This window comes from Choloepus didactylus, chromosome 3, assembly GCF_015220235.1.
Source record: "Choloepus didactylus isolate mChoDid1 chromosome 3, mChoDid1.pri, whole genome shotgun sequence".
Lineage (NCBI taxonomy): Eukaryota > Metazoa > Chordata > Mammalia > Pilosa > Megalonychidae > Choloepus > Choloepus didactylus.
The window spans coordinates 15,357,224-15,376,142 of NC_051309.1; the positions used below are offsets into that span (position 1 = coordinate 15,357,224).

General features: G+C 39.0%; 1 protein-coding gene across 1 annotated transcript in view; it reads left to right on the forward strand.

The window, feature by feature from the left end:
* C1QTNF7 (C1q and TNF related 7) overlaps positions 1-17,804 on the forward strand; it is a 99,809-nt gene extending 82,005 nt beyond the window's left edge. Inside the window, 3 exon segments of the mRNA XM_037829420.1 lie at positions 11,118-11,363; positions 16,667-16,742; positions 16,744-17,804. Of these exon segments, the coding sequence (XP_037685348.1) occupies positions 11,118-11,363; positions 16,667-16,742; positions 16,744-17,296 (875 nt within the window). The 3' untranslated portion in view covers positions 17,297-17,804.
* Positions 17,805-18,919: the final 1,115 nt, after the last annotated feature.

The window sequence follows — 18,919 nt, forward strand, 5'->3', positions numbered from 1 at the left end:
AAGGCCTTGGATGTTTTAAGCAAAAAATCTCAACCCCTCTCTATGCAAAGTTCCCTGGGAGGAAAATCATTCAGCTTCTATTGAGTGTCACCTTATATGTGTAGCACTAAACAGTTACTTGAGTGATTTCTCTCAATAATAATGAGAGCTCCAAGGTGACTTGTATCTCTATCTATATGTACAGAAGTGGCTGGCAAAATTTTGTAGATGCTACCTCATCAGGCACCAGCATTTTGTTAGAGAATATTAAGAACTGTGAGTAACCCTAGAAATAATCATGGACAACCATTTTATTTTGAGGATGGAAAAACAAACCCAAGGACTCTATCTGATTAAGGTCCTACTCTAAGTTAACATAAAACTGTGACTAGCTTCTATGCTCAAGGCATTATTTCCACCACCCTATGATGCCATTCATATTTTGAACCATCAACAAAATCAAAAGACCATTTCCTCCAGATTGGAGGGTGTATAGCTAAGGCAAAATTCAGTCTTATTGGAATGGGGACCCCACAATCTTCTTGGTCAAATTTGTGGTAACTGTTCATTTCCCTAACTCTGGAAACAATTCTTTCAAATACTGTTCCCAATTGCTTGAAAAGAATTAGGGAAGAAGCAAGATAAAACCAAATATTCCAATCACAATTTCCATAAAAGATGTCATGAAGTATATACTGCTGTTTCTAAGGAGATATAAGAAAAACATATCAGAAAGAAACAAAAAAAATTGATTGCATCAAAGATGACAGGTTTTAGGGAACTATTCTGCCTCTTGACTTGTTATGATCAGGTATCTATAGGAACAAAGACATATTAGTCTTGTAAAAATACCCAATCATTTATCCATTCAGCAAAGGACAAAGAAGACATCAGAACAATATTAATAACACTCTTTTAGCAGCACATAGAATGAGGAATCATTTTCCTGACATATTTACGAAGAATAGGTACACCTCTCCTTGTTATCCCATAAGACACCACCATATGCCCAGAATCTAATGGTGTTCTACTCTGAAAATTCTCAACTAGGAAATGACTCTTTTCTCTAAGTTAACAACAAATTTCCAGTTGGTGAGTAATTTTTTTTTCCTGAAACCTCCACTCAATGGAAAACAAATGAAGAGGAAAAAGATTGAGAAAACAAATCTGAAAGAGAGGCCACAACACACAGAGATGGAGGAGCCTCTAAACTGAACAGTCAAGGAGAGCAGGAACTTGAGGTTTATCCCAAACAGAACCATAATTTTAACCGGTCCCTGAGTTGAGCCTCACCCGATGAATGACTTCCAAGGCCTCTGGCTCTTTGGGACCAAAGGAGAAAATTATTTTTAGCACAACTATTTGGAAATCTTTGAGAACTTGGATCTGATATTCTGTCCGATACCCAAACAAGTTTTTCGTTGCGCTCCCATGGAATATCCTCAGTCTCTGTGGATTTAGAATCCTGCAGCAACCCACCATCTCAGAGCAAGGTATGGAATTAAATCTTTTTCAGTGTTTTGGCAAATGTAGATGTAATGTCCTGGTTGCATTACTGTAGTCTTTGTGTTTCTTGAACAGATGGCTCTGTAGGAAGAATCCAGGAAACCAAAAACCTGGTTCAAAGCTCTGATTTGACACTAGCTTTGTGACCACAGACAAGTTACATGACTTCTCTGGCCCCGAGGTGCCTGGCCAACCTACCACAAAAGGGTCTCTGGGGGATGACATGGACATAAAATTGCTCTGTTGACTATAAAATGGTTTGCAAATATCAGTGTTTATTACTGTTGTTCCAGCATAGCATAAAATAGCCAAAGTTTTATGAATCATGAACTCTTGATGATAATAAATATTTATAAATATTTTTCCTTTATTTAAGCTTTTATTGAGCCTCTAATGTAGACCAGGCTCTGTCCTAGATGTCAGTGATACAAGGTTCACGTCTTGGTGGGGAAACAGGCAAGTAATAAACAGGTAATTAGAACATCCTGTCTTGCAGGATGGGTAGTGACAGGAGGAGAAAGGAAGGGAACTCATCGCAAGTAGAAGCAGCAATTCTGAAGAAGAAAATCAGAGCCCCAAAGGTGAAGACCTGAGGAACCCCAACATAGAAGGACTTGGGCTGTGAATCCCTAAGATCCCCATCTGTTTTGCTCATGGTAGCACTCCTAGTGCAGCTAGAAAAGGACAGGTGTTGTGAAATCGCTACTTCTGCAGGCCAAGGGTATGTCTTGTTTTGACAGTCCCAGTTTACCTATCTTCTTCCTAATGATTTCCAGGCCAGGCTTATTTTCAACTTGAATTAATAATCAAGCCCAGCCCTTTGTCACGAAGTAGTATGCTACAGTTTGCCCCACATGATGGAAGGGAAAATGCAAGCATTTGGTGACCAAAAGAACTCTGTTCGAATCCTGACTGTGCCATTTCATGACCATGTGGTCTTGAGCTCTCAGATTCCCAGTTTTCTTATTGAAAAAGTGAAGATAATAGCACCTACTTCATAAAAGTGTTATGGGGATTAAGTAAATGATGACTTTAGATCACCTAGCACAGCAACAAGAATACAAGTATGCTCCCTCCATCTCAATTCATTGTTCCTTTAAAAAAAAAAAAAAATGCTGTTTTGCAAAGGGATCTCAATCTGTGAACACAATTGCTAGACATTCAGTCTTCAGACTGATTTAATCAGTATCTCTCCAAGTGTTTTTCTTGGCTAGTTTAGCAAAAATAAAGGGTTCTGTGAATAAAAAATTTACAAAATATGATATATGACATTCCTGTCCTGAAGATTCAAAATATGAATGCTCTGAAATATACAAATCAGTGTATAAAATATATGTCTAAAATGTTAAAAACCTGTTACTTTCTAATCTCTATAGAAAAGTTGGAGAGAAGTTGTTTAAACACTAAAAACCTGTTGCTTTCTAATCTCTATAGAAAACTATGAGAGAAGATCATTTAACAATATTTCCAGAGTTCTGATTTTATAACTCCAAAGGAGCACAACGTGGAAAAAATACATTTTAGCTTTATTCTACAAAAATCTGCATAATTCAATTCAATGCTTTAAAACATTGTACAGGTTTCTTTCTTTTTTGGGGGTGATGAAAATATTCTAAGATTAGGTTACGGTGTACATTTAAATTTTTTTTTTTTTTTTTTGCTTCGTTAAAACAGCTTTATTGAGGTATATCTGACGCACTTTAAACTGCACGTCCAGAATTTCAGATCAATGGATAGTGCCGCGTGCGTCTTTCGCCCGTTTTTATTTTTAATTATTTTGCGATTCATCGATGTCGCTGCATGTACCGATTGTCGTTCCTCTCTCCGGCTGAGTAGCCCGCCCCGGTTTGCTCGTCTGCCCTCCCGCTGACGGGTATTGGGGTCCTTTCAAGCTGCGGGCTCTCACCAAGAAGCGGCTGGGGTGTCCGTGGCCCTGCTTCTCTCGGGTGCGCCTGGCAGCGGGTGAGTTGGCCCTGGCGCTGGTGGAGTCTTGGCTTTTTAAGGAACTGCCCACCTCCTTCCCAAAGTGGCCGCCGCATTTCGCGTTTGCACCAGGAACGTAGGAAAGTCCACCCGCTCCGCACCCACTTTTAACTTCAGCCTCCTGGAAGGCGAGCAGTGGAGTCTCATCGTGGTTTTAGTTTGTATTTCCCTGACGACAAGGATGTTGGGCACTTTTCATGGGATCATTTACCATCCATACATCTTCTTCGGTGAAGTCTTTGTTCAAATACTCGCCCATTTTTGAATCAGGTTATTTTGAGAGTTCTTTGTATACTCTGGTTATGAGTCGTTTATCAGCTATATCCTTTGCAAGGTTTTTTCCCGTCTATGGCTTGTCTTTTCATTCTCTTAAGGGCATGTGCTGGTTTGGATGTATTATGTCTTCGATGCAATCTCATGGGGGCAGATGTATTAGTGTTGATTGAGTTGGAACCTTTGGATTGAGTTGTTTCCATGGAGATGTGACCCACCCAGCTGTGAGTGATAACTCTGAATTATTTCCATGGATGTGTGGCCCCGCCCATTTAGTATGGGTCTTGATTAAATTACTGGTGTACTTAAAAAAGAGCCACACAGGCCCAGAAGCTAGCTGCAGCTTAGAGAGACATTTTGGAGAACGCCGTTTTGAAACACAACCCAGGAGCAAGCAGATGCCAGCCACGTGCCTTCCTAGCTAACAGAGGTTTTCCGGATACCATCCGTGTTCTTCTGTGAAGGTTCATACTGTTGATGCCTTTGTTTGGATATTTATGTGACCATAAGATGGTAACTTCATAACCAAATAAACCCCCTTTATAAAAGCCAATCCATATCCAGTATTTTGCACAATGCCAGCATTAGCAAACCGAAAACAGAGCAGAAACTTTTAACATTGATGGAGTCCAACTTATCAATTTGCTCTTTTATGGATTGTGCCTTTGGTATTTTATCTAAGAAATCTTTGTCTAACTCAAGTTCACAAAGATTTTCTCCTGAGTTTTCTTGTAGAAACTTGATAGTTTTAGGTTTTCCATTTAGGTAGATGGCCCATTTGGATTTATTTTCGATCATGGCTTTTCCTGTATATAGATGCCCAGTTGTCCCAGCACCATCTGTGGTTTTCAGTGTACAGCTCTCACACAGCTTTCGTCAGATTTATTAAGAATTTTGTACTACTTAATGTTGTAACTGGCATAATAATTACTTTAAAATTTCAATTTCCAACTGTTCGTTGCTTGTATATATGGAAAACAACTGAATTTTGACTCTTAAGCTTGTATCTTCCAAACTTGCTAAACTCACTTATTTGTTCTAGGAGCTTTTTGGTAGACTCCATCAGATTCTCTACCTAGATGGTCTCGTCACCCGTGAATGTGGCTTTCCTCTCCAATGGCTTTAGTTTTTGTTGCTGTCATGGCTTCGTGGCACTGGCGAGAAGCCCGGGTCTAGTTGTGGTTTTGGTGTCAGTGTAACACCAACCTCATAGAATGAGTTAATAAGGTGTTCCCGCCTTTTCAATTTTCTGGAAGAGTGCATGTAGAAATAGTATTTTTTCCTTAAATGGTTGTTAGAATTCACCAGTGAGGCCATCTGAATTGAGAGTTTCCTTTGTGGGAAGTTTTAAGCCACAAACGCAATTTCTTGAGTGAGCTTTGGTTGTTTGTGTCTTTCAAGACGTTTCATCTTAGTTGTCAAATTTATTGGCTTAAAATTGTTCATAATATTCTCTTTTTTTTGGGGGGGGGGGGGACTTAATTGATTTTATTCCAAAAATTAGAGGCCCCCAAAGCACCTAACAAAATGAGAAATCTTAATGACTTCATGCCCTTTAGATCTGCTAAGTATTTGTTTACATTTCATTAAATTTGCTAAGTAAAACTTGATTTGAAATTCTGACGCTCCACTTCAGTGATCTACATTTGGGGCCTCAATGACATGGTTGAACAAATGAGGCATCTGAGGTCCCCTTTCTTTCTTCTACTTTGTGAGCCTTGGAATTTGTGTGTGTCTGTGTGTGTGTGTCTATTTTTTTTTTTCAATCTTCATTTTATTGAGATATATTCACATACCACACAGTCATACAAAACAAATTGTACATTCGATTGTTCACAATACCATTATATAGTTGTACATTCATCACCTAAATCAATCCCTGACACCTTCATTAGCACACACACAAAAATAACAAGAATAATAATTAAAGTGAAAAAGAGCAATTAAAGTAAAAAAGAACACTGGTACCTTTGTCTGTTTGTTTGTTTGTTTCCTTCCCCTATTTTTCTACTCATCAATCCATAAACTAGACAAAGGGGAGTGTGGTCCTTATGGCTTTCCCAATCCCATTGTCACCCCTCATAAGCTACATATTTATACAATTGTCTTCAAGATTCATGGGTTCTGGGTTGTAGTTTGATAGTTTCAGGTATCTACCACCAGCTACCCCAATTCTTTAGAACCTAAAAAGGGTTGTCTAAATTGTGCATAAGAGTGCCCACCAGAGTGACCTCTCGGCTCCTTTTGGAATCTCTCTGCCACTGGAGCTTATTTCATTTCCTTTCACATCCCCCTTTTGGCCAAGAAGATGTTCTCCATCCCACGATGCCAGGTCTACATTCCTCCCCGGGAGTCATATTCCACGTTGCCAGGGAGATTCACTCCCCTGGGTGTCTTATCCCACGTAGCGGGGAGGGCAGTGATTTCACGTTTCAAGTTGGCTTAGCTAGAGAAAGAGGGCCACATCTGAGCAACCAAGAGGCATTCGGGAGGAGGCTCTTAGGCACACTTATAGGGAGGCCTAGTCTCTCCTTTGCAGCAACAGTCTTCCCAAGGGTAAATCCTGTGGTAGAGGGCTCAACCCATCAAACCACCAGTCCCCTATGTCTGTGGTCATGTTAGCAACCATTGAGGTGGGGTAGGCCAATACCCCTGCATTCTCCACAGGCTCCTCAAGAGGGCTCTACATATTTTTTTCCTTGTTTTTTTTTAACTTTTTTTTTTTTTAAATCAACTTTATGAAAAATAAAAAAATAAATAATAAATAATTTAAAAAAAAACATACAATAAAAGAACATTTCGAAGAGACCATAACAAGGGAGTAAGAAAAAGACAACTAACCTAAGATAACTACTTTACTTCCAACCTGTTCCTACTCTACCCCAAGAAAGTTACCTAATATAGCAACATTTCTGTGAACTTGTTCCTACTATACCCATCAGAAATTAACAGACCATAGTCATTCCTGGGCATTCCCAGAACGTTAAATTTACCCATGTTAGCTTATCTGTTCTTCTTGGATTATTGTTCCCCGTTCCTTAATTGGTCTCTATTGCTAGTTCCCCTACATTCTACATTATAAGCCGTTTGTTTTACATTTTTCTAAGTTCACATTAGTGGTAGCATATAGTATTTCTCTTTTTGTGCCTGGCTTATTTCGCTCAGCATTATGTCTTCAAGGTTCATCCATGTTGTCATATGTTTCACGACATATACTTACTGCCATGTAGTATTCCATCGTGTGTATATACCACATTTTATTTATCCACTCATCTGTTGAAGGACATTTGGGTTGTTTCCATCTCTTGGCAATTGTGAATAATGCTGCTATGAACATTGGCGTGCAGATATCTGTTCGTGTCACTGCTTTCCAATCTTCCGGGTATATACTGAGAAGTGCAATCGCTGGGTCAAATGGTAACTCTATATCTAGTTTTCTAAGGAACTGCCAGACTGACTTCCAGAGTGGCTGAACCATTATACAGTCCCACCAACAATGAATAAGAGTTCCAATTCCTCCACATCCCCTCCAGCATTTGTTGTTTCCTGTTTGTTTAATGGCAGCCATTCTAATCGGTGTGAGATGATATCTCATTGTGGTCTTAATTTGCATCTCTCTAATAGCTAGTGAAGCTGAACATTTTTTCATGTGTTTCTTGGCCATTTGTATTTCCTCTTCAGAGAACTGTCTTTTCATATCTTTTGCCCATTTTATAATTGGGCTGTCTGTACTGTTGTCATTGAGTTGTAGGATTTCTTTATATATGCAAGATATCAGTCTTTTGTCAGATACATGGTTTCCAAAAATTTTTTCCCATTGAGTTGGCTGCCTCTTTACCTTTTTGAACTTTAAATCTATGAATGTTATGGTATGTAATTATATCTCAATAAAGCTATTTAAAAATATTGTAATGGTTATAAATCTGTGACCCACATAGCTCAGTTCCAGTCAAAATAGCAAAGTTTGACACAAAGCAGTGGGGCAGTGGGTGAAAGATGGCTTATTCATTACAAGGTGTTGAAAATATAAAGTTGGATCCCTACCTCACATCTCTTATCAGAAAAATTCTAATGGATCAAATTTTTAAAAATGAAAAAAGAAACGATATAAAAACTAAAACAAAAAAAAGATGGATTCTTTTTATTATCTTAAAGTGAGGAATGTCTTTTAAATACAATAATTTGGACCTATATATACTTATATTTATATTTTTAATGTATAAGCCAAGTATAAAAGATGAGCTGGGAGAAACTATTTGCTGTTCATATCATAAAATATGTGCAAAAATTATTTATGTACATACATATGTATATATGTGTGTGTGTATGTATATATCCATATATATACGTATATATATATGGATATCCAATGCCAAGCATTGTTCTACATGGTTGGGGACATCAATGTCTAAAACACAGATCCCAGTCCTCATGGAGTTTATGTTCTATCAGGTGGAGATATAAACTATAAAATAAACAATAAAAATAGGAATAATCTAGTGAGTTAGAGGGCAATAAATGCTATGGAGAATAGAAAACACTAGAGCAGAAAGAGGAAGGGTCAGAGGTTAGGAGAAAGGAGTTGCAATGTTAATAAGATATATGGGCTGGCCTCAATGAGAGGGCGACATTTGAACAAAGACTTGGAGAAGATGAGCAAGTTGAGTCATTTGACAACTTTGGGAAAGAATATCTTGGAATATCTAGACAGAGGAAGAGAAAGTGAAAAAGACTCTAAGGCAGAACACACCTGGTGTCATTAAGGAAAAGCAAGGAATTCAATGTGGCTGGAGCCAAGAAAATGGTAAGGAGAATAATAGTAGATGAAATCAGGGAACTAAGGAAGGGGGGGTGCCAAACAAGCAGAGCCTTGGGGACCAGTATGGGAGGCTGTTGGCTTTCAAGTGGATGGAGAGCTAATATGGGGTGATTTTCCATTACAATGCATGCTGCCTTGTCTTCTGCATAAATTGAGTCTCAGGACTTCACTGACCATTCACTACCTAGCTGAACCTGCTATCCTCCTCGTACATCAGGCTCTACAGCACATTGTTCCTTAATTCTGATGACGATATTGTGAATGGATAATCCCTGTTAGTGCCTTTTGAAAAATTCTAATGGAGATTGCTACCAGCATTTACTCCTATGCAAACAATATTCTAGTGCATCTTTCAATAAAAGGCAATTTGTTCAATGAATAAATCTGATTGTTTGGGTTGCTTCAATTTGTTCCCTCTTTGAGCACTATTTGCCTGGCTACTGGCAAATATGAATAACCTTTCTTTCAAGTACATGTTTAGAATTCTACTTCCTCTACCATCATCAACCAGACCTTCTTCACAGACTTTCCATGACTCCTGGCATATTTGTGCTTTCTGTACCTCCCTCACAGTATCTGTGAGATGTCATTGCCCAACGTGGTTCCTCTCCAGATAATTTCAAGTTCCTCTTAGAACCAACTGACTCCTGACCTCAATCTACAGCATCACATCCTGTGCCTGGGCTAAATGCTTCAATGAGTATTTTCTCCTCCTTCAAATCCCTTCTCAAAATCTCCTCTGCTCAGCCTTTCAGAAGGGAGAGGAACTGGCAATTTAACCATTGCATCTTGTTTTAATTGTGGTCAGGGAGTGGATAAAATGTTCTTTCCATTTGCTTTCATTTGAGGCTGCTTTGGAAAAGCTGGTATCTTTATCAGAACCGCTGACTTGTCAGAAAGTGCCTGAATCCCAGTTCAGCAACGGGATCCATAATTTTGCGTTTGTGCTGTATGACAAGTCAGGCAGAACATGGCAAAGATGTTTTTCTTGATTTTCTTTTCTTTTTTTTTTTTTTTTTTTTTTGACTCATCACACTGAAATTTGGCCATGGATAAAGAGCCTGTATTTGGATACATTGCTATGATTTTTCACTTCTAAGATTTCTAGGAATCAGACTTATTTAAAAATCATAGGTTTGTACTACATTCTTCTCAGTTGGCCATGGCTAGGTTTTGCAGATTTCTAGGTCTAATTCCAGGATGTTGCAACTTCCCCCATGGGCACCATAAAAGTGGTACGTTGTGCTTGGTTAATTTTCCGATGTGGCTGTCAAAACACAAAAGCAATTGCATCGATGTGCTTTTCCAATATTTTTGTGATTTCCTGGGGGGAGGGGGTATATGCCAAGTCAAGCGTTGCACAGCTTTCTTGTTAAAGCACAGGTCCCAACCATCCAAAGCCACTCATTTTCATAGTCCCAGAACCACCTGTGCATGTTCTCCCATCCAAGAAACTGTTAATCCTAACGACCATTTAGCTTAGAAAATAAAGTGTGCCCCACCTACCCCTTTCCCCTCCAGCCTACATGCCAGGACATCATGCTAATAAATGATCCATCATCATCCGCCACCAGGCTTTGTGGAGGGAAAAACCAAGTCCTATTAGATCAGAGCTGAAGAGACTCGCCACCTGCTTCATTTGGAGCTCATGGCGAGATGCACAGTTTAATTTCACTCAGCTCTTTAATTGAGCCCCAGTGCTAACAGCTTAAAGGGACACCAAGGTATTAGTTCCTGCAGATTTTAAATTAAAGCTTGAGGCCCCCTCAAGACATACACAGCACTCCAATTAACACTAATTAGCATTGCACATGATTATCAAGTGAAAAACATGGTTTTCCTGAAAATGTGACTTCCTTTCTCCGACTTTTAAAAACCCATAAATTCTAAGGAAACAACCATGGATATATGCAAAAATTAGTTTTGAGGATGTCTAAATGGGGTTTATGATAGCAGAAAACTGGCAACAGCTTAAATGCTTGTAATGGGGGATTGCGTACATATAGGACAGTAGAAACAAATGTAATAATTTTTAATGTTACGAATAATTTTCAGCATGGGGATATTTTCAAGATATATTGTTCAATGAAAAAAAGTTAAAGAATTGTAGGAATGATGTGATACCACTTTTCTCCATAGCTGAGAAAAACAAAAGACTGCAAGGATGTATACCAACATGTGCAGTGTATGGCGGGAACACTGTTGATATTTATCTTACTCATTTGCATCTCTAATTCCCTTTTTAACAAAATGCATCACTTTTGGGAAAAAAAACTATTTTTCAAAGTCCATTGATCTTCAGAATCAATGCAATGTAATTTATTTTGAAATTTTTTAAATCAGTCCTTCATCAGCCCTGAACCTCTGCATAGGAGTGTACTGAGAACTCTTTAATGTGCTGTTTCCAATGAAACTGAGGGCAAATAGGGATCTTATAAATGGGTGGAGAGGCAAGCACTGGAATAAATTGTTGAAAATACCCATGCTCATGTTCAAACAATCATACCGAAAACTCCACCTGAGAGTGTGTACTTATGTCCATGTGTTTCTCTTCCAGAGCCAAAGATGTTTGTCCTGCTCTATGTTACAAGTTTTGCCATTTGTGCAAGTGGACAACCTCGGGGTAATCAGTTCAAAGGAGAGACCTACGCCCCAAGATATATCTGTAGCATTCCTGGCTTACCTGGACCTCCAGGCCCCCCGGGGGCAAATGGGTCTCCCGGGCAACATGGTCGGATCGGCATTCCGGGAAGAGATGGTAGAGACGGCAGGAAAGGAGAGAAAGGTGAAAAGGGGGCTGCAGGTAATGAATGAATCATCAAGTTCTATTAAGCACCTCTCCTTCCCTCCTGCCTTAAACTACCCCCTTTCTATGTTGCTTTTTCTAACGGCAGTTGCTCCTTAAATCCCTCCTCTACTTCACCTTCATTAATAATACCAACATAGGAGTCCCTTACTGTGCCTCGGACGCTGTTCTGACCTCTTACACGTGTTCTCATTTAATTATTACTACAACTCTTTCAGGTGGACCTTATCACATTCTATAGGTGAGAAATCTGAGCCATGACATGATTAAATGAATTTCAGAAGATGGAAGTGCACTGCTAGTGACTTGCAGAGCTGGACTCAGATGTCCGATGCCCATAACACAGGGCTGTTCCAGCCAGCAGGCGATGGCTGGATGTGTGACTCTGATGTGTAAATGGACTGGTAGACAGGAGGGGAGATGGAGAAACCGAGTAGAGACAGAAATCAGGAGCCAGAAGCACAGGTGCCTTCCTGCACTAATATCCGGAGTGAACACAAATAAAGGGCTAATGACTTTTATTTTTCACAGATGAAATGAAAATAGTACTGTGTAATTTGCCTTTCCTAGCATGTGTAGTTGCTTCTTCCACCTGTCCTGCAGCTGCTAAAAAGTAGATTTCTTAAAGCTTTTCACAATAATACAATTGTCCCCCAGTCCTGCAGTAATTTTCACTTTGTTCCCCCGCAAATAATTTGGCTGAGGAAACTGGCAGAGTCTGTGATCCTTCAGGGTAAACTGGATTGAAACTCTAGAGTGGTTGTGTTAACTCTTGAAAGAGGAATGATTTGGAATCAATCTTTGAAAACAAGTGTCTGAGTGCAAAAATTGGGAAAAAAAAGCTAGGAAGAAAAATCAAACGATCTGATAAGTATGTCTAATCCTTGCACCTGATTTACCAGTGTTCTATAAAACAATAACACAATATATTCAAATTATTGGTATAATACGATATATAATATTTAATAATATATTGGTGTAATAATTCATTTCTTAATTTGCCCTGCAGAGAATATTTTACAAATCAGTAGCTACCAAATCTATGAACATTTTCAATATTAGATAAGGAATCTTTAGATATAAAGTTTCAGCCTCAGATAAAGAACATTTAATTTGGAGCTTAAATCCTATCTTTCAAAGGCTTTTATATGGTAACACCTGTGATCACAAGTTACTGCTGCTTCATAGCCATTAATATCCTTGAAATCCTGAAATAACACCAGGATTATAATTACATATTACTGATCCTTTTTGTTTACTGTGTATGGAGACAAGAATGTAGTGGTTACACAAACAGGCTTTGGAGTCAGAAAAACAGGATCACATCTTGACTCCTTCAATTAATAAGTATCCTTGGGCAAATAACATTTTTGAGCCTTAGTTTCCTCATTTATAAATTAGGGGTAATAAGGACAATTGTGAAGATTGGGGCAAAAATGTAAAGCACTCTGCAGAATAGATATGAAGTTGCTAGCTGTTAATGATTACTTTGTGATTGGCAAATATGTCATTGATCAGTCTGTGAATACTCAAAGCCATGTAATGAGCGAGCAATGAGTGATATGTTTAAAGAGAAAGTTCTAGTGTTATTTGGAGATATTTATATGGATATCCATTCAGATTAAATGTTCATATTTGCTACAATTTTAACCATAAATAAGGCCAGCTTTAGTCTCATATGAATCAATCCATTCATCCATTCACCCACGCATTATTCATTCAACAACTGTTTTTGAGCATCTACTAGTATCCAGTGTTATTCTAAAGCAGGATTTCTCAACCTTGGCACAAATGACATTTGGGGTCAGCAGTTTTCCTGAGCTCTCTACTCACTAGATGCCAGTGGCATCCTTTCATCCCCAAAAATGTCTTCAGATATGCCCCCAAATGTCTCCTGGATGTGGACAAAATTGCCCCTGGTTTAGAAGCACTGTAGTAGACACTGGGAATACAAACAGGAATAAGATATTGTCCTTGTTTTGATAAGCAGACATTCCAGTGAGAAAGACCAATGTGTAAATACGTAATTAAAATATGTCATAATAATAATGACAGCCATTTATTAAGCAGCTGCTATGTCAGATACTTTATGTACTTTACATTCAGTATTTAATGTGCACCATAACCATACATAACAGCTAAGGAAAGGGAGGGAATGAATGCCTTTGTATTCAATGGAGGGGAGCATGTCTTGCTTACAAACAAGAGGAACAGATCCCTTGGGCTTTGAGAATATGTCCTTAATTTGGCTGGAACTAGGAATGACATGTCTGGGAGCTTCTGCTCCCCATTTCCCTTCCAATGACACAAGAGTCTTCTTGTCTGTGTACCATTGGTGAGTATCAGCACCACGTTCGCCTCAGTCAAGCAATGGCAGAATCAAGCATATGTTTTCCAACTTCCTTACCCTGAATTAGAAATACAGAGTTTATTACACTAAATTACAATTTTTCCATAGATGTCTGTCTCCCTCACTTCTATAAGCATTTTGTTGAGGATAGGGTATAAATGTCCACCTCAGCCCCAGCCCCATGCCTGGCATGCAGTGATACTCAATCAATAATAGATGGTTTGGAAGGATGGGTGAGTGGGTAGATGGATGGATGGGTGGATGGATGGATGGATGGATGGATGGATGGATGGATGGAAGAAATGGCAATGAAGAAGAAATCTATGTAAGCCCATTTCATGGAGTACTAGGACTAAATCCTTTCCCTCTAATCTTTTTATACCTAGGCATTGTCTAACTCTTACTCCATAATTCTCCCATCTACCCAAGCAAATATCTGACTTAATAGGGAGAAGGAGAATGATTCATCCCTTCTTTCTACTCTTCATGAAGCAAATCCTTCATGAATTCAGACAGAAGTAGTATAAATTATTACAGCTACTCCATGGTTATCTATCACCCATCAGTTCAGCATATCAAATAAATATAACTATAGAAAGGCCCAAAGTTGAAGCTGTGAAGACCTTTTCATGGCCAGCCTTGTGAAATTGCATCCCAGGTTTTATGATTTGATCTCAAAGAATTTTAAAGATGGATGAGACCTCAAGCAAACTAGTCTGGCACCTTCATTCTGTAGATTCTGAAACTAAAACCAGAAGTCTCAAGCCCCTTTTTCAAGTTCATCTAAGTGGTCAGTGGCTAAACTGGGATTTAATTCCAGGTCTTCCAAGTCATGGTCCACCACTTTTCCCACTAACCCACAAAGTCAAGTCCCAAAAGCACTGATAACTCCCTCAACACCAAAATTAATAGGTTTATATCCAATGTCTTCATACTAAAGTGGGGCATTTGAAACTCAGATAGGTAAGTTTAATGGTTGAAATAGTTACTGATGCCAAAATGGTGTTTACCAACACACAAAAGGTAAAAAATAACCAAAGCTCCTAGTGAAGATAAAATAACAATTTAGAACTTGTAGTCTTTGAATCAAAGTTAACTTAACAAAATAGTATTTGTATTTCATTTGTACCCATAAAAAAAGCAAACATTGGAAGATCAGACATAATAGTCTTATTTCAAGAAATAAATGTCAAAGTGTGTTCTGGCTGGGCCCTATAGAATTTCAACCCAGCAACAAAAGCTGTGGGCAGCTAGAAGACAGAGTGGTTAAGTCATGGAACAGACCCCGAGTCACCAGGAGAGGGTTATGTTCATTATTAGCATCTTCCATGTATCATAAACAGTCAAGCAGCCTCTTTCCAAAATTATCAGAATGAAAAACTTGATATGTTGAGGGTAAAGCTTTGATTCTCCCCCAAATTTATATTACACACAATACTTCATCCTAACTTTGTCAAATAACTGAGAAATGATCAAATTACAAAACTCATACATTGATGTATGTATAATTTTCAAATAAAATAATATCAAAGCACTATCAAGAAAAAAAGACTTGACCTAATATAAGTTTCTGGGAATAAGTAGATAGTTAAGAAACTAAAAAAATACATAAACAATATATTTTCCCGACTACAAAAGTGCTTTACAGATTACTGACAATTTGGATACTTTTCAAGAAAGGATCATTACACAGGCATTACTTATCAAGTAGATTTGGCCATAAAATAGAATGATATTTGTTATGGCATTAAGACATTGCCATTACACAAACGGCTTAAAATTAAACAGATTTCACTTAACATTTTCAGCCTAGGTTCACAATTTCTCTACATTTAGCCTATGTTTGATAATTTGTACATATAAAGATTCAGACAAACAGAAAATATTACTATAAGGTACTATTTTAAATTTATTGAAAGCTTTTCACAGCTATTATTTCTTTTCCACATGTAAGGACACCCAGAGAAATTAAATAACTTGCACAAAATGATACAACCACTTAGCAGCAGAGCCATTCAAATTTTCAGATTGACTTCACCCCTAAGAGTGAGAGGAATTCTGGAAGGGAAGCATCATCAGGCTAAGACTTGAATTCTAGTTCTAGCCTTGCTACAGAAGAAAGCTCTTTACCTCTTTGAGACTCAGTTTTCTCCTCCAAAAAGGAGCTTCGGTGTGGTGGTGGAGACATTGTTGCAGCTGATTGAGCACTTGCTTTGTGCCAGGTGCACATTTCATTTTATACTCCAGCTGCTGCCTCCGGGGGGCGCTCAGGCAGAGCCACACTGTCATGAGTTAAGATGCCAGCTCCACTTCTCCGTGGCTCAGTTTCCCATCTGCAATGGAAGTCATAATAAATCCCAATTCATAAAGTTGTTGCAAGGCTTAAATAAGATAATGCCAGTAGATAAAGTACCAATGCCAATACTGCTATGTACCAGTACCCTGGTACATAGCAAATGCTTGATAAATATGAGCTAATCTAATTTTAATTAATTCTTTTATTATTAATACTATTAGAAGTAGAATGTGAGATGAGGCTAAATAGTCCCTAAGGATTTGCCTGGTTCTATCTCTATCCATGACCACACTCGGACACTCTTGGAATAATGTCCATGCTCATTGAATTCCTCCTGCAATGGCGAGTAGTTAAACATGAGTAATTAGGTGGCAGATGTTCCATCATCAAAATTATAGTTAATCACTTTAAATTAGTCAGGATTTAAATAATTTTTCACATACTCAGCAATATTTACTTGCAATTCTAATGAAAAATTTTTATTTCCTCTTTCGGTGCATCAATGGTTTTATTTTTTAAGATTCATAAATTGGTAGTATACTATTGAAGGTTCACAAAAGAATCAAATTTAGGGTGTGCTGGGACTGTATGGGTATGCTGTTTATGACTGCATATTTGAGGAACTATTAATTAAACTATAAACTCTTTTTGAAGGTTTGAGAGGTAAGACTGGCCCTCTGGGCCTTGCTGGAGAGAAAGGGGACCAAGGAGAGGCTGGGAAGAAAGGACCATGGACCAGAGGGAGAGAAAGGAGAAGTGGGGCCAGCTGGGCCTCCTGGACCAAAGGGAGACAGAGGGGAGCAAGGGGACCCAGGGCTGCCTGGAGTCTGCCGATGTGGAAGCATCGTGCTCAAATCTGCCTTTTCCGTTGGCATCACAACCAGCTACCCAGAAGAAAGACTACCTATTTTATTTAACAAGGTCCTCTTCAATGAGGGAGAGCACTACAATCCTGCAACTGGGAAGTTCATCTGTGCTTTCCCAGGGATCTATTACTTTTCCTATGATATCACATTGGCTAATAAGCATCTGGCGATCGGGCTGGTACACAATGGGCAGTACCGGATAAAGACCTTTGACGCCAACACAGGGAACCATGACGTGGCTTCGGGGTCCACGGTCATCTATCTTCAGCCAGAAGATGAAGTTTGGCTAGAGATCTTCTTCACTGACCAGAACGGCCTCTTCTCAGACCCAGGTTGGGCAGACAGCTTGTTCTCTGGATTTCTCCTGTATGTTGACACAGATTACCTAGATTCCATATCAGAAGATGATGAACTGTGATCAGAATGTTCAGATTAGAACATTTCAAGTCCCTCATTGCAGAGACTGAAGATAATCTGTGGCCCTAGAAGGTGCAACTGCAGAAATGGGATCTGAAAAAACTCCCACTCAGACTTCACACATTTACAGGTGGTTCAAGCAGAATTTATTAGAACAAGATGAACCACCAAACAGAGGGGAGCATGCCAAAACAAACTACATAAAAAACAATAATGCTGGATATGAATCCTCTCAAATGCAAGGTTCATTGATATTTAAACAATTCAAGACAACGTTAACAAGTTTTCTATTAAATGCCCTGAGTGGTAAAACCAGATGGCAATGGTATTGTCCAATTAAATCTTCATAAAATTACAATTTTGTCTGTTATTTAAGAGAATCATAACATCCTAGACAAGGTTTTTGATAATTCTCAAAAGACTGTATTGTCAAAAACTGAAGGTAAGAGATGCTGAGTAGTTTTGAGCAAGCTAAAGTAAAGTGAAATTTTCTTTTGTGCTAATATTCATTCCTTCGTGCTTGTGTATATTCATTCAACAACTCTTTAATGAGCCCATAAGAACCAGGTACTGTGGTTGGTGTTGGGACAGATTTAATAATAAGACAAAAGCCCTACTGCTGAAGAGCTTCCTGCCTGGTGTGTGATGAGAATAGAATCGCAATTCAGTGTGACGAGTGCCATGGCAAAGAGATCGACCCGATGCTGTGCAGACACATGGGACCAGGCCAGAGAAGGTTCCACACGTGGGAAGATCCCAGACAGACCACGGTGTATGTGTGTGTAGTGGGGAGGGTGGAGGATGCAAGCGGAATGAGAAGTTCAGGGGCTGCCCTCTCCCCATCCCACTGGCAAAAAGCCATTTGTATTTTCAATTGGAAAGGGATGAAAAACCCAGAGATGGAAGAGGCTTGGGAGGGTGGGTATGTAATGGAGTTGAAAACAGCAAAAGAGAGAAGCAAGCTACTGAGACCAGTCCTCCCAGCTCCTTTGGAGCGATGGCTTCCCAGGACAAATGTTTGTCCTAATATTAAATTAAATAAAGCAAAACAGATGTCCACTGATAATGAGTTAAGCTAATGGGAAGAATGAATAGGAGGAGTGGGAAGAGATACCAAATGTCTAAGGGAATAGGTGTCCTTTCCAAGTCTCACACCCCCTTCGTCTCATTCTCTCCTCAGTGTGGGCCTCTTCCTCCCTCCCCCACGCCAATGAACTCGAATTTCCAGCTAATCTCATCCATAATTCTCTCATTTACCCCTCCCTTGGCTTAAAGGAATAGTATTTCCTTAGTCCCTTCTTTTTGGTAACTTCTCATGTTCAATCCTCCTTCTATGTATACGTCTGTCCACTCATTCATATAGTAAATATTTTTAACAGCTCCTATGTATGAATCATCATGCTGGAAGATGAATAAGGCACAGCCCCTGCCATTAAATTTCTAAGGGTCCAGGAAAGAAAATCACATGCACATACACACACAAAATACCTATAATGCTGGAAAAGAACATACTAAAATGTGCTAAAGTGCTAAACTGGAGCCAGAGACAAATGCTGTGGAAGGTAAGAACATGTTTACCTTTAAGGGTTAAGAGAGGAGGACTAGGAGAAAGCTTCCTCTGCCC